Raw genomic sequence first — 15,092 nt, 5'->3', positions numbered from 1 at the left:
CAATTTTTTAGGGTTAAAAGGTTGCATTATACACCAGTATATATATACACAGATGTCTAAGTTTTAGTATGCTAATATATTAATTTTACCACAACTGCAAGTTAACAACATTGAATATTCACCATCTTTTACAGTACAGAGATCACAGCAATAAAACTTTACAAATAAAGGAAAAAAATATCAGAATTTACCATTTACCTGGTAATTGCAAAACAAAATCAAACCAACTACTCACTCTTCCATAATTTTGTCTTTCTTTGGAGGTGACACATTTTCGTTGGATGTTGACTGCCGCTTTGGCGGGGTGAACTGGCGATAATCTGTGTCACTAATTACAGGCGGGCTACACACATCAGCCTTTTTTGCTGGGAATACCAAGACATTTTCACAATTAACTAACAATAATGCTTCGATGAGCTCATTTTAAAAGCAATTTTTTTTCATAATTACAACCACAGGCTTATAGAGCTGTTGATTCTCATAATATGTAGTACAATTAACTCAAAATCAGGAATGTGCACAATTTCGAAGTATGTCAGCTGAGACTTGTGATCATAAACACAATAAAAGTTCCCCTTTCCTATACTATTCCATTAAGTAGCATAAATTGGTCAGTGTTTATTGGGTATGTACTGTCAAGGCTCAGCATTCTTTCCTTAAGAGATGAAAAATGTTTACCTTATAGTTACTATCACTGGCAGTATGACTGAACAGTAAACATTACCAAGATATTCCCAAGAAAAATCACAAGAATTCTATGAACGTAAAATAATAAAATGATTTTCTCAACTTCAATCCAAACTGTAAAACTATTATTAGATAAATAGTGGTACAAGATGATCACTTTTACATACCTTTTTTGTTGCCATGCTTCTGCTGAGACTGGTTTGGTAAATTGCCCATGTAATGATCACTATCATCAGTATCTTCTGAACCTGATGTTCGATCTCCACGTGACCGTTTCCCACTGCTGCTCTGTGAAGTGTTTTTTTCATCTGGGGAATCTTCTCGTACCTTATAGTTACGCGCTCTGGTTTTTCTTATTTTAAATGGTGTCGAAGTTTCCGGTACCTCAGTTGGCTTGGGTTTAGGAGCAACTTCTTTATCCCGTGAGGAAGATTTTGAAGATCGATTATCCCTTGATTCGCTTTTCTGAGATTTTTTACGCTTGGAAGGTGACTCCTTTTTACTTTTCCCACTAGTATCAGGTTTTTTTTCAGTTTCTTTATTAGAAACCCTAGGATCCCTTGAAGAAGTTAATGGCAGCTCTGATGGCTTTGGCTGTGTGTTAATACTAGTTGTAGTAGTCTCGGCAGCTTTTAGCCTAGGGTCACGTGATGCTTCTGGTTTAAGTCTTGAGACTTCTGCCTTGATTCTAGGATCACGAGAGCTTTCAGGAGCTATTCTTGGATCCCTTGATGGTTTATCTTGTTTTATTCTTGGGTCTCGTGATGACTCAGTTCTAGGGTCACGCGAAGTCACAGGAACTGAAACAGCAGCTACGTGTGGAAGAACCTGTTGCATTCGCCGAGGGTCAACATGGATGGTTCCACTCACCTGCTGAGTACACAAAATCATAACATTTAATTTAAATGTCTTGAGCACTAGAAGTAATCCTGAATAACTTACAGAACTGTCATTATAATAATTACCCAATTCTAAAACGCCAAAAAAATATTTCATACAAACCATATGTATACTGTACTTGTAATCGCATATCATCCAACCCTTCAAATTCTGTCCCCAATAGATAATTATATTAAGTAACCTGTGTTGCGCCATTTCATCTTCTGGTATTAAACTAGGCTGAGCTCACCATACTAAGGGCATATCAAAAACTAGTTAAAAATATTAATGTGCAGTATACTATCTTGGAATGAAAATTTACCACCAAATAACTTTTGAAAATATTGTGTCCTTTTATCTTCCAGTTATGCAAAAGTAATTAGATACCTCATCCACCAACTCTAAGTTTGTTTCGCTGCATTACTAATCTCTTAATCAGCTTTTTCAGGTTACAATTGTTGGGATTATACGCAGACATGATTCCTGTACAGTGTTCAATAACCCAAACTAAATTAGGATTAAAGTCCAGTAGCACAATTTACCTTTGGTACATTATTATTTTAGCCTTAAGGAGGATACAAAGGAGTGTACTGTACCTCTACCTCTTGCTGTATTTTAATTTATAAAATAGGGCAGTACAGCCAGTATATCATTCAACTTGGAACAAGTCCCTTCTGGCCACTCCTCACCTGGTATTAAAACCTACATTCTCCTTCCGAGGTCAGTGTAAATCACTAACAGCTCATGAAAATGAAGTATGGATGTTGAACGCAAAGGAATAAACAAAAATACAAGTGCAATTTACTTAGTATATGTAAACTGTACGGAGAACTCCAAGTTTGAGAATGGTAAGCATGGATGAGCAGATGATTCACTGTCTTAAGGGGGCCGGCCGGAACCCCTATATATGGTGGTATAGGGCAAAAAATGCAGTCATGAAAAAATTCATGGAGCTTCATATGGCAATTGAGAATACGTATACGAAATATTTCGTCAAAATTCCTCTTACTTTCGTAGTTACAGGGTAATTAGTTAACGTAACTCAATACTATGCCTAAAACATTGATCCGTACAAGATAATGCAATATTTCTTCTATTATCGTAAATTTTGATAATTATTGTCAAAGAAATTGGGAGAAATGGCATCTGTAGACATTCCCCGAGTTGAGAAGGGAGACTTCAGCTCAGCTACCAAGTCCAGTCATGATTTAGTGCGATCACAAACTTCAAGTAGTTTACACGTTCGATTTCACCTATGACATTCACTTGCTTTTACGTATGTTTATGTATGTTTCGGCAAGAATTTCATCATGCCAATGAGGAAAAGACAAGGAAAACATCTCGCTAACATACAGATGAAGAAAAATCGCTCAAGTATTATTACAGAATATCATAATATACACGTAGTTAGTGAAGAAAGAGGGGAGGGTTGCATAGTACCGCCCGTCTTGCCTGACAGCACACGTCACACTGTGCCCAAGGCTACGATCTTTGAGCAAAGAGATCTTCATTTATGATAAATATCAAAGTTTTGGTTTTTTAATACCCAAAATGGAATATGAAATTCATAATAATCATGATTTATTAAATTGTCTTTGTAAAAAGAGAGTACACCTTCCAGTTTCACCTCTGACATTCTCTTTGTTTCGGCAAGAATTTCATCATGCCAAAGAGGAAAATACAAGGAAAACATCTCGCTAACATACAGAAGAAGAAAATTCGCTGTAATAAGCCGAGAGAGAATTGCGTAGGCAGGAGTGCCCCATCTTGCCTCAAGCAGCGCCCCAGGCTACGATATATGAGCAAAGGGATCATCATTTATGATTAAATTATGATAAATAAAATAGTTTTGGTGTATTGATACACAAAAAAGAAATATACATTCATAATAATCATTATTTATTAACATTGTCTTTTAGAAATACGAAGGAAAACTTTGAACGCCCGTATCTCAAAACTATACTTATTGACCTTCAAAATCTATCTTCTCACTTAGTTTTAAAGCTATGACATTGGAATTTGGTATATAACTCAGAAAGACATTATAGAACAATCAAAAAGAGCCCTTTTTTCCAATTTTTGTTTCGTCTTTTTTTTTTTTATATAAATTTTTTCTCCTGATTTATAGGGTTTATTTTTTTACCATATTGAAAAATTCATATTTAGAAAAAAAAAACTCCCCATTCGATTGAAGGTCTACATCAGGTCTATATACGGTAGTAATCCTAGGTCTTAATATTAAATATCAAGGGAGGAGATAGAATTTGAAAAATGGTTATTTTCGGGATAAATCGCCCTGGCATCACAAAACCGAAGGTCAGAGGTGAAAATCATATGCGGTTTGGAGATGTCCCAAGTCACCTTATTACGTGGTATGAATATCAAAGTCCTGTCCTTAAAAAATGGCATTAGCCGGCCGGCCCCCTTAAGGTAACAAAAGACTCTTAAGAATCCAAGAACAATTATCTGTAAGACAGATCTCCATGCTGGGAGTTGTGCTATCTATTAATGATTTTCCCTTAATCATAAAAATACAACATTAGTTTTTCCTTCTGTATATTCAGATTAATTATTTGTACCATTTCTGGTATTGCATTCTAATTTGACAAAATTAAACCAAACAATATAATCATAAAACTTTCACTCTCCATAATCAAAGTTACTAAACACAGTAACCTCTCTTTATGACAATCTTTAAGACTATGATAACCAATCACATTCTTCACAGATGAGGATAACATTAGACCTTCTCTTGAATCTAAATCTTTATTTATTAACTTAGTGCAGTCCAGTCTATTGAAAAACAAAAAACAAATAGAAGTTAGAGTCACCGTGGTTTGAGTGTTTAGGGGTACCATTTTCACTATAACTAGTACAGCAAACTGTAAGTGGAACTTAGTTGTCCTTTCAATCCACAACAACAATTCATTCTTGGACCAATCATTTGTACCAACCATTAAATAAATTAAAAAAACTGCAACCCAAGTGGTCTGGTTACTTAAAACAACTATTAGTTAAAAGGAAGCAGACAGTCTCAGGCAAACACTGGGGCTAAAAGGCAACTGTACAAAATAAGATGGAATACCACACCTCCCAGACACAAATTAATGCACGCAAAATCAATATTCACTTGTTAATAACTGTGATCATCACATACTTCCATGCCATCCATTAACATTTTCCTCAACCCAACAAGCAGTCCTCCAAATCAGTGGCTTGGTAAATTAATTTACGAAATGTACAGCCCATCACAACACACTGACCATGACTGGCAATTTTTTCAGGCACAAAATATTTATGGATAAAGTTATACAATTAAGTTAGCACATGTAATTACTCTACAATTAACTGATAAAGGATACTGTGCAATACATGTATTTAGCTATAGCATTAGATACTACAGAAAAAAAAAAAAATAAAATAATAAGTCAACTTATGAAAATATAGCTGTAGCATTAAAATGTGCAAAGCAAAAAAATGTCTGTCAATTTCACTTGACCAGTTTTCAATACTCAACACAAAACCAGAAGGCACTAGAATGTGTAACAAGTTAAAGAAATGTTGATATTCATAGTGGCCGTAAGGCTGTCACTCTTCCACATAGATATGTTACTTACAAATAATTCTCATTTACACATTTTAGCAAACAGCAGACTTTGAAGACAAAAGGGTGTCTTACTCCAGTAACTTTCGATACTGTATCTGCATAAGTATCTCACTGCCAACCTTAACATACTATGCATAATCTTCTTAGTGTGCTCTTAGCTATATAAATGAAGATTTAATCAAAAAGTTTGTTTCAACAAGCAAATCAAGGGCTATTTGGGTAAAGTGTTTACATTTGGAGGGGGGGGGATCTAGTAAAAATATTTTTATATTTATGTATATATGAATTTCAAGGGGAACTACTTATATCTTATAAAACCTTCTCTGAGCGATAAAATCATCTTAATTAATACTGTACTAAAAAAATCCTAATAACATGCCCAAGGGACAAAAGAAACTAATGGACAAGAGCCACATCATAGCATCATTATAAAAACTAATTCTATAACTGAATGAAGAGTAAAATGAGAGGGATGCAACAACAGATCTCTCATAAAATGCAAAAAAAGGACCAAATTCAGAGAAGAAAACGATAACAAGCAATGTACAATTTCAGCTGCAAAACCTAAAGAGCCAGTATCTGAGACTACTTGTGTGTTACAATAAAATCTTCTCCTGAAATTGCTTTGTTTTAAGAGGCCTAAACAAAGTATAGAACTCGAGAAGAGCTATTTTACACCTGAGTAAGAATTTTGATGTTCTAGCAAAAATAATGAGAAATGATGAAAATTTATATATTGTTGTTTTCCTCTTCATTTAAAACAGCATAAATGCCTTTGAAATTGGAAAAACACTTCTCCAATATGCCAATAGGGCACACTGCAGATGGTACATATGGTTCTTTGCAGTGTCCCTTCATCCAGCTGCACTGCTTTCTTCAGTTCACATTTATTCATTTCATTTGGTCTTTTCTTACCTAGCTGTCAAACATCTTCACCTTGACTTTGCTCCTATTTTTACCCATCTGCAATCAAGTCCCTTGGGCAAGCCCTAATAGCTTAAAAATTAACTAAGCGACCTCCTCAAACCAAATTATAATACAGTATGTAATAATATCAACTGGAAAAAAGTGGCATTAATAAAAAAAATACTTCATAGAAAAGAACTGCCAAAATATGAAGATGAAGGTATACAATATGAATAAAACTAAACAGTACATATATGTACTCTTTAAGAATAAAATTATTTGCACAAATATAGGAAACTATATTGTTCTAAAAAAATTTTACAACTTCAAAAAAAATTAAGACTTGCCAATCATGAATCGCATGTGTTAGGTAATGACAAGTAAAATTTAAACAAATGTACGGATGAAGAGGGTTTATGCAGTATATATTAAATTACTATTCATATAGAAATACTAACCCCACATATGTACAAAATATAAAACTACCTTATCTGTATCATAGCTTCTTCACTTATACAATAAGGAAATTCGGACGCATCTCCTTAGCAAGGGAAGCATGAGGATGACAAAGTATTCAAGTATTCAAGAAATAACATAAATGTACATATTTATTTAGGCATAGTATATAAATCTGTAATTTCTCCCCCAAAAACCTTGAATGAAGAAACGACCATATATCCTCGCCTCCAACACTAGTCTCTAATTATATAATGAGGTATTTTGCAAGGGACCACTGAAGAGAGAATAGGTTATGATGAAGACCCCCAATTTAATTATGTCATTTTTTTTATATACATTCATAAAATTAAACTTTTTCTTAAAGCCAACACTCATGCATTCCTTGTGAACTTACAATCTCATATTAGGAAGATGAACACTGCAAGATTTAAAAAAAAAAAAATTAATTCACTATATCATTTTCCTAAATACATAAAAAAAGGGAATGGCCATCAAAACCAATTAATCCCTGCAACCCTGATGGTTGGGATTGAAAAACAATATCTGCTATCCAATTTTGTAAAATGTACCACATGATGCCATGTTATGATTATTAGTATAACTACATAACAAGTCACAGATTTTCAAACTCTCGCAATGCTGGCCTGAAAGATTTTCCTAAACGAAGAAAAAATTGGACCAACATGAAGTTAAAGATGTTGGACAACTAAGCACAGGAGAATGGATGACAATTGCAAGGCAGAGCAAATGCAGCTAGGGCCAAAGGGATGCTGTAGGGAACCTTCAGCATAATTTACACTATGCCATACACAGTCCCCTGTAACTGGTAGCCTCCTTCAAGGATCACATATTCCTAAGGCTATTACTCACTACAGTAATGAATTATCAATATTTATTAGAAACAATTAAAGTGGCAAATCTCCACAAGCTATCATTTGCAAAGATTTTGCTGAAACACACAAGAATCACCTATTGCTAAAATGTTAACTCCATTTTCCATGTCATTTTTTGCAATGACAAATGTCAACTACTGTATCTGCAAATTCAGATACTTTTTCTTCATTCATTCTATAGTTTTGTGTTAACTGACTTAGGATTCTGTTTTTTTTTCTTTCATCATACGACCAGCCTGAGAGGAAAAAATTCTCTTGCCAAAAAATGTCCTCTTCCTCTTATCATTTTATATGACAGAACTGAATATTTTTTTCATTACTTTATTAAAAGCAATTTCACTGAGATTTCTTGTAATTTGTTTCGCCTGACAGTCTGCATAAATATCTTTTGTCAAATTTATTCCATTCATGAAGAGTAACTGTCAAAAGATCAAAGGGTCTTAGAACCAGTTTTTAGACTACATACAATAAATTCAAGTAACTTCCTTTATTCCTGGTAAATATATTATAGCTATATTCCCATAATGAAAAATTTCCTTCCCAAACCAAAAGACCACACTGAAGTGCAACTGCCTACAAGTAATCTATTCCAGGGCCAATATCACTTACCACTGGCCTGCCTATAAAGTATGCAGGATGACTACTCTTACAGATTCTAAGAAAAGCAAGTACCTTAACCAGCGAAGTCTACATGCACCAAACAATTATTCCAATTAATGCAGATTTATGTATAAGATATTCATTGCCCATAATACAGAAAAATATGTTCATATATCTTGAAGTGATGAAAGTATTTCTACTAACTTCTACTAACTTGAGCTTTAAAAAACCCAACCACCAGCTATCTGCACATACCATTCTAAGATACTGTAATTTGGATTACATAAGGGACAGCCTTACTTCATGAAATAAAGCTATCTATGCAGTCCATTAGCTTATCACAACTCTGTGATATTAGTAGCTTCTATGAGAAGACTATGCATACCTTCTTTGAGAAAAGATAAACATATTTGGGGAATTAGTACCAAAAGAAGACTGCCAAATAAAGGTATTAAAAACAAAATACCACTAAACATACCAAAAGCCAAGCAAAGGAAGGGAATATAAAATGCTATAAAGAAAAACATATACATATGCATAAGGACCTTTACGTCTTCCTTAACTGGCATCTGGCTTTTTTTCTTGATTTTGTATGATCGAAGAATCTCGGCACGCCTCTCAGCAGAAAGTGAGGGGTCTTCAGTAGGCTTGCTCTATAAGGTAACAGAAGGGACAAACATACAAATAATGACCAGACTATCAGTAAAGAAAAAAATAAAAAACAAAAAACAGACATGCTGTAAACATAAAAACAATTACACTAGAAAATCAACTGGTAAAACAAATTTAATCTATATCAAGTAATAGTTGCTTATATTTCCTTTTTAAAGAATTAATAATTAATTATCACTATAATAATAATAATAATAAATCATTTGAACATCAAATACAGGCAAGATTTTCACCTATAAGTTCTCAAGTTCAACTGCATCATCACTATAATTGCACTCCTATTAACACTATATAAACAAACATACCATAGCACCAAAATACACAAGATGCCACATTACACAAAGAAAATTTACATCTAATGTGGAGGGAAACAAACTGATATATTCTAAAGTATGAACATCCACAAAAAAAAAACTATTCATAAAGACAGCTAATAACAAAAGTTATTATACATAATGAAATCATTCATGAATGTTTCCCTATACTTAAGAATAACTTTGCATACAGCTACCTTCATCTTCCCAAATGTGGATGGTTAAAAAATACAACTCAGCCTTTCAATGCCTCTGATATTTAAACAATCTAATGTCAGCATTAAGAAAGGTTAAAAAATAAAACAGACAGAAAACACAATATCTTCACATCTATGGCAAAATGGCCAAAACTTAGCTTGGACTAAAGAATGTCCTATAAATAGTGTTCATGAACTACAGGTAAAGAACATGTTACAAATACTTGGTCGACCTGAACACTGGAAAGAGAAAAAGTAAGAGCCCTTACAAACCTTACTTTCAAAATAATGTGAGTAAAGAATGGCCCCCACAAACTGTCAATCAATCAAATGATGACTCATAGGGCTAGCCCAAAAGCATTCTTTTTTGAACAAGTAAAAACGAGAAAAATACAAATTCAAAACTGGCGACCAATTAACTCATAGTAGTCTGCCAGAATCAGAACATTCATTAGATAAAATTAAAGGTAATGAACTTGATAGCCCAGAATTATGAGAACAAAGGGAACAAATGAAACTAAGTCCAATAAATCCCTTTGGAGAATGAACAGCTTTTGTAAAAAACCAGAAAACTTAAGTTTGGTTCACATGGTGCAAAGGAGGTGATACCACAGGAATTTTCCAGTAGTTTTCCATCGGCAAAAGCTTTAATGCTTCCAAGATTTTAACTTAAATCTGTCTCTTTAGGTTCTTTTTATATCCAGTTATCCCAATGTGTTTACAAACATACAGCTCAAATTTCCCTCATTTATGAACAAATATGACCTTTTTATGATAAAATCAGGTTTTATGTATACTTATCAACTAATTACATTGCTTAGTTTCATTCAGCAGCAGCTTGAAAATTTTCTAAATTGCGGCAGCACTAGTATCGATGAGAGTAAGTAGTTCCACCCCCTTTCCGGGTAAGAAAAACAACTTCAGAAAGTTCAATTGTTTTCTCCCTATTCCTATATGAGGGCAAGTGGGAGGGCTTTAATTTGTAATTACTTGGTATATATAAAACTTAATTTTATCACAAAAATTTTATTTTTATATAGTACATAACTTACCAAGTAATTACATTGCTGAATTCCCAATTAACATTGAGGTGGGATAAGGAGTACCTTCTACCCCAAAACATTATAAATGGTAATCAGTTAGAAAATAGAAAACAATAGCATTGGTACAATGCTTGTTCTTTCTTGCCTGGTAAGAGAACTGCTACAGTAAGGCTTTGCAGCAAGGGATGAGCTCAGTGACTATAGAGCATAAGTTGCCCCTTCCCTGGGCATAGAACTGACGAACCAGGCAACCAGAGAAACAATTCAAATATCTCCTACACTGTAAAACATAAAAAAACACCCAACCATTCAAACTAAGATTGGAGGGCACTCCAAGCACAGTGCACGCCCAGGCTCCCCTTTCAACTCAACACCTGAGTTCAAGGCAAATATAATAGATAGGAAGAAACACTTTGTACACTTCCTTACCCAACATCCTGCCAGCCAGAGACAACAGCCCTAATGCACTACAATTATTGAACACTATCTCCATATCTTTCAGATAATGGGTGGCAAAGAACAATCTAGACTTACAATATGCAGCTTGTATAAGTGATGAAAAGGATAGATTGTGTCTGAGGGCCAATGACATGCCGACCGATCTGAGCTCATGAGCTTTGGCTCTAACTGAAATAAGGTCCTCCTCTCCAACTTGCAAATGGGCTCCAGTGACCAGATCTTTCAGAAAAAATACTAAACCATTTTTTGACATGGCACAGGACTGATTCCTGACTGAGCACCACCACTGATTCGAAGGGCCTTGAATCTTTTCCCTTCTGTGTAAATAGTATCTTAGTGATCTCACTGGGTGCAAAAAGCTGTTCTCCTCTTCTGAGTCTAGTATTTCCATTAAACTTTTTATAATAAATGAGCGAGGCCAGGTGTGGTTGGAGCTTCATTCTTCGCTAAACAGCCCAGGGTGAAAGAACATGGCATCCCCCAGTGAAAATCCCACTCTCTTGTCAAGGACATGAAATTCACTTACCTGTTTGGGTGTTGCCAAAGCTACTAGGAAAAGGGTCTCCCTGGTAAGGTCCCTTAGTGAGGTGGAGCAAAGGGGTTCAAACATGGGTCCTGACAGCCATTTCAGCACATCTAAATTCCAAGACGGAGAGGTCTTGATTTGCTGAAACGTCCAAACTTCTGTGCTGAAACACCGAACATAACATTGCCCTGTAATCTTTAATTGTAGAAGAGGCAAGGGCCCCAAGATGTCCTTAAATACAGGAGGAAGTCTGCAATATCTGCTTACTACGTCTTAGAAGACAAGATGTCATGTCTTCTACACCAAGCCCTAAAGATTGCCCACTTGGCTTGATAGACCTTGTCAGAATAGGTGCACCTACACTTTGCAATTGCCTCTGAAACTGTTCTTGAAAACCCCTTCTGTCGGAGGAGTTTCCTGACAATCTGAATCCTGTCAGAGCTAGAGTGGATAATCCTTTGTAAAACCAGTTGAAGTGGGGCTGTCTGAGCAGACTTGTTTTCTGTAGTAATAGCCTCAGAAAGTCTGTCAGCAACAAGAGGAGATCGGGAAACCATTCCTGTCGCAGCCAGAATGGGGCCACTAGGGTCATCTTGACATTAGAGTTATTCCTGAATTTATTGAGAACCTCCTGTATCATGCAGAACAACCAGCGCTGAAACATGGCGTTCATGCCCCAAGCCCAAGAGGATCTGGGACTGGTGAAAAAAAAAAAAAAAATGGAAGGCGATAAGACACTGATGTCACAAACAGGTCTACGAGCGTTCTCCCCCACAGTTTCCAAAGATCCTTGCACACTTGAGGATGATGAGTCCAATCTGTGGGGGAGCACCTGCTTCCAACGGCTCAATCCATCCACTAGGATGTTGAGTCTGCCCTGGAATAATCAAGTTACTAACTTGGTTTGGTTGTGGTCTGCCCATAAATGAAAAGTTCTCCCTGCTTCATAAAGGTAGAATGAATGTCTCTCTCCTTGTTTCTTCATACTACATGTTAGGGCTGTCATACTGTCGAAATGTAAAGTCAGTACTTGACCATGGACTAGTTGTGGGCCCAGTCGAATGGCTGTCATTTCTTTGAGGTTGAATGTGCCAAGGTCTCTGTTGTTTGAACCATAATCCTGATACTTTCCGGTTGCTTAAGAGGGCTCCCCATTTTAGATCTAATCGTCTGCATAAAAGTATAGGTTGGGGCTCAATGGCAACAGAGACTTCCCCTCTAAAAGCCTGTCTTCTGAACTCCATCAGCGGAGATTCTCCTTTCTTTCTTGCATTATTTGGAATACAAACATATCCAGACATGTCTTCCTGTCCCAGCTGGCCAGCAGGTAAAACGGAAGAGTTCTAATATGAAACCTTCCTAAGTGAACAAACTGCTCCGTCAAGGCTAAGGCTCCAAGAAGGTTCATCCATTGGGTTTATCAACATCCCCAATATAGAATTGTCTGAGACGGAACCAGCTGGGACTTCTGGAAGCTGACTAGAATGCCTAGCTCCTATGCTAGTTTAAGCATCTTCACAATGTCCTCCATGCATATCTTCTCCAATGGTGAATGAAGGAGCCAGTCTTCCAAGAAGACGGAAATGTTTATTCTCATCAAATGTAACCACTTGGCAAGGAGAGCAATAATTAGCGTAAAAACTCGTGGAGTGGTCAGAAGGCCAAAACATAATGCTTGAAACTGGTACACTCTGTCTCAAAAAACCAATCGCAGGTACTTCCTGGACTTCCGATGTACTGGAATGTGGAAGTAGGCATCCTGCATATCTATGGATACCATCCAGTTGCCCCGCTGTATGGAAAACATGGCAGTGACTTGTTTCCATCCTGAACTTCAGCTTTTCTACAAAGAAATTCAAGGGGCTCAAGTCTAACACCTGCCTCCATCCCCTTGATGCTTTGAGGACTACAAATAAACAGTTGTAAAGACTGTCCAATTCAACACAATCTATCCTCAATGGGTCTCCTCTCGAGGAAGGATGCCACTTCATTCACCAGTCCCAAAAACCTCTCAGAGCCTATCGAGTAGGCAGTCAACACAATGGGCTTGTTGACTAATGGGGTTTTTTTTTTCTCTGAATGGAATAGAATAACCTTCCTTGAGAACTGACACAATCCATTCCTCTACTCCCTTTTCACTCCATTCTTCCTGTACTGTAGGATCCTTGCTCCTACTGGCACATAAAGGACAAGATTCTAATGCCAGGTCTGGACTGTGATCTGGTTCTGCTACCTCAAAAGGGCAGTGGCTGAAGGGGAGAAACAGTCCTGGTACTGACAGGCACCAGGTCATGCTAGAAGGTCCTGTGTGCTTTTCTTCTGCAGTTCAGATGAAATGTCACTCACTGTCGACTTAGGGAAGAGGTGGCGACGATCAAGAGAAAATTATAACAGCGTGGACTTCTGTGAAGAGGTAACACTCCGTCATAAAGAAGCACCAGAGTTCTCTTTTCTTCAATACTCCTAATGCACAGAGCAAGGCCAACTCTTGTGCTCTTGTCCATGCAAGAAATGGCATTCTTAATTTTTCAGGCTAAAGCGCCCACCGACCAATCCAAAGAACTAAAATCTCGAAAATCCTGAAAAGGTTGTTATGGACATGATCGATCTCATTTGGGGAGAACTTCACCTTAGCTACATTAAAAGCTGACCTATGTGATGAGTCTATGAGATCTGAGAAGTTTCCCTGGGAGGCAGCCACTCCCAGAGAAGGAGCTTCTCCAGTTTTGCACGCCGAATACCGCCACTGCACAAGAAGTGACGGGCAAAAACTAAAGTTAGACTTCCTGTTCTCTCTTCTTAAAAGTCTTCCTTGCCGAAGGAGAGAGAACCATCTCCGGTAGCCTGGCATTGGCATGCTGATCAGTAATGAAAACAGCTGAAGCCAGAGAGCCAGGAGCCACAGGTGAGAAGAAACCTGGAAGGTTATGCACCAAATGCTTCAGTAAGGCTGCATAAGCTGTCAGAGGGGAGCCTTGATCCATACTATCCTCCTCACTATCCTCTTCTGAAAAACAGGGGATAAATGCAGACTCCTAGGTCCTAGTTAGAAAAAGGACCTTTCTCAAGTATATAGCGAAAGATCCACAGAAGTGGATGGAGTAGCTTTCTCTTAAAAGTTTGGCATCTGGCGCCAAATGCGTTTGGGAATATGCCATGCGTTCAGAAGCAGGCAAAGTCCATCCATGTGCTGCACTCTTAGGCACTACAGGGTGTTTATATACTGGAGAGTGCTGGAAAGCTAAACCTAGCTCAGGCAAAGCTAGAGACTCGAGCACAATTGAGTGCTTCGGTGCTACTGAGAGCTCTGTGGTTACTAACAGCTCAGCTGCTCATGAGCATTCGGGCACTAGTAGATGCTCTCAGGAGGAAGAGGAATGTTTTGAGAAGATGAATGCCGGGGTTCTGGCACAGGCTGTTCTGGAGAAAAACGTTCTGGGGAGTCCCAGAAACTACATGAAGGCTGCAGTGGCTCTCTACTTAATAAGCACTGGTGGGGAGCTAAACAAGTCCGCCACAGGCCTTTTCAATGGCTGTTATTCATTATTAAAGCGCACTAGTGCCTCTTCTCAGGGATGGAAGCCTCAGAACTTGATGACAGCCTATGCATTTCCTTCTGGATGCCTTTCTAACAGCCCGTCCGTCACGACCTGGGATGCTGCAACAGGTCTCACTAAGGGGGATGACTGTCCATGGGTAGACCCCACTGACATCTCTACAGCCTCCAGTTTGACAGCTCCCAGATGCAGGAGAGTATGCCAGTAAACTTTGCCTAGAAGCATCGGGCGGGACAAACAGCAGCCTCCTTCACCATCACTTCATTAACACTTTTGTTTTCTTCTTTAGTCAC

General features: G+C 37.3%; 1 protein-coding gene across 6 annotated transcripts in view; it reads right to left on the bottom strand.

Annotated features, from left to right (window-relative positions):
* The window catches only part of LOC135215495 (pre-mRNA cleavage complex 2 protein Pcf11-like), a 120,094-nt gene that overhangs the window by 67,329 nt on the left and 37,673 nt on the right, over window positions 1-15,092 (bottom strand). For 3 of the 6 annotated variants that reach the window (XM_064250263.1, XM_064250265.1, XM_064250266.1), the window contains exons 6-8: window positions 8,577-8,684; window positions 855-1,560; window positions 236-365 (exon numbers count right to left, since the gene is read on the bottom strand). In XM_064250263.1, the coding sequence (XP_064106333.1) occupies window positions 236-365; window positions 855-1,560; window positions 8,577-8,684 (944 nt within the window). The remainder of the gene's footprint in view (window positions 1-235; window positions 366-854; window positions 1,561-8,576; window positions 8,685-15,092) is intronic. The other 3 variants (XM_064250264.1, XM_064250267.1, XM_064250268.1) reach the window with 3 other exon arrangements.

The sequence above is a fragment of the Macrobrachium nipponense genome, chromosome 5 (assembly GCF_015104395.2).
Source record: "Macrobrachium nipponense isolate FS-2020 chromosome 5, ASM1510439v2, whole genome shotgun sequence".
Lineage (NCBI taxonomy): Eukaryota > Metazoa > Arthropoda > Malacostraca > Decapoda > Palaemonidae > Macrobrachium > Macrobrachium nipponense.
Note: the sequence above shows the minus strand (reverse complement) of the source record. Positions and strands in the feature narration are given on the sequence as shown.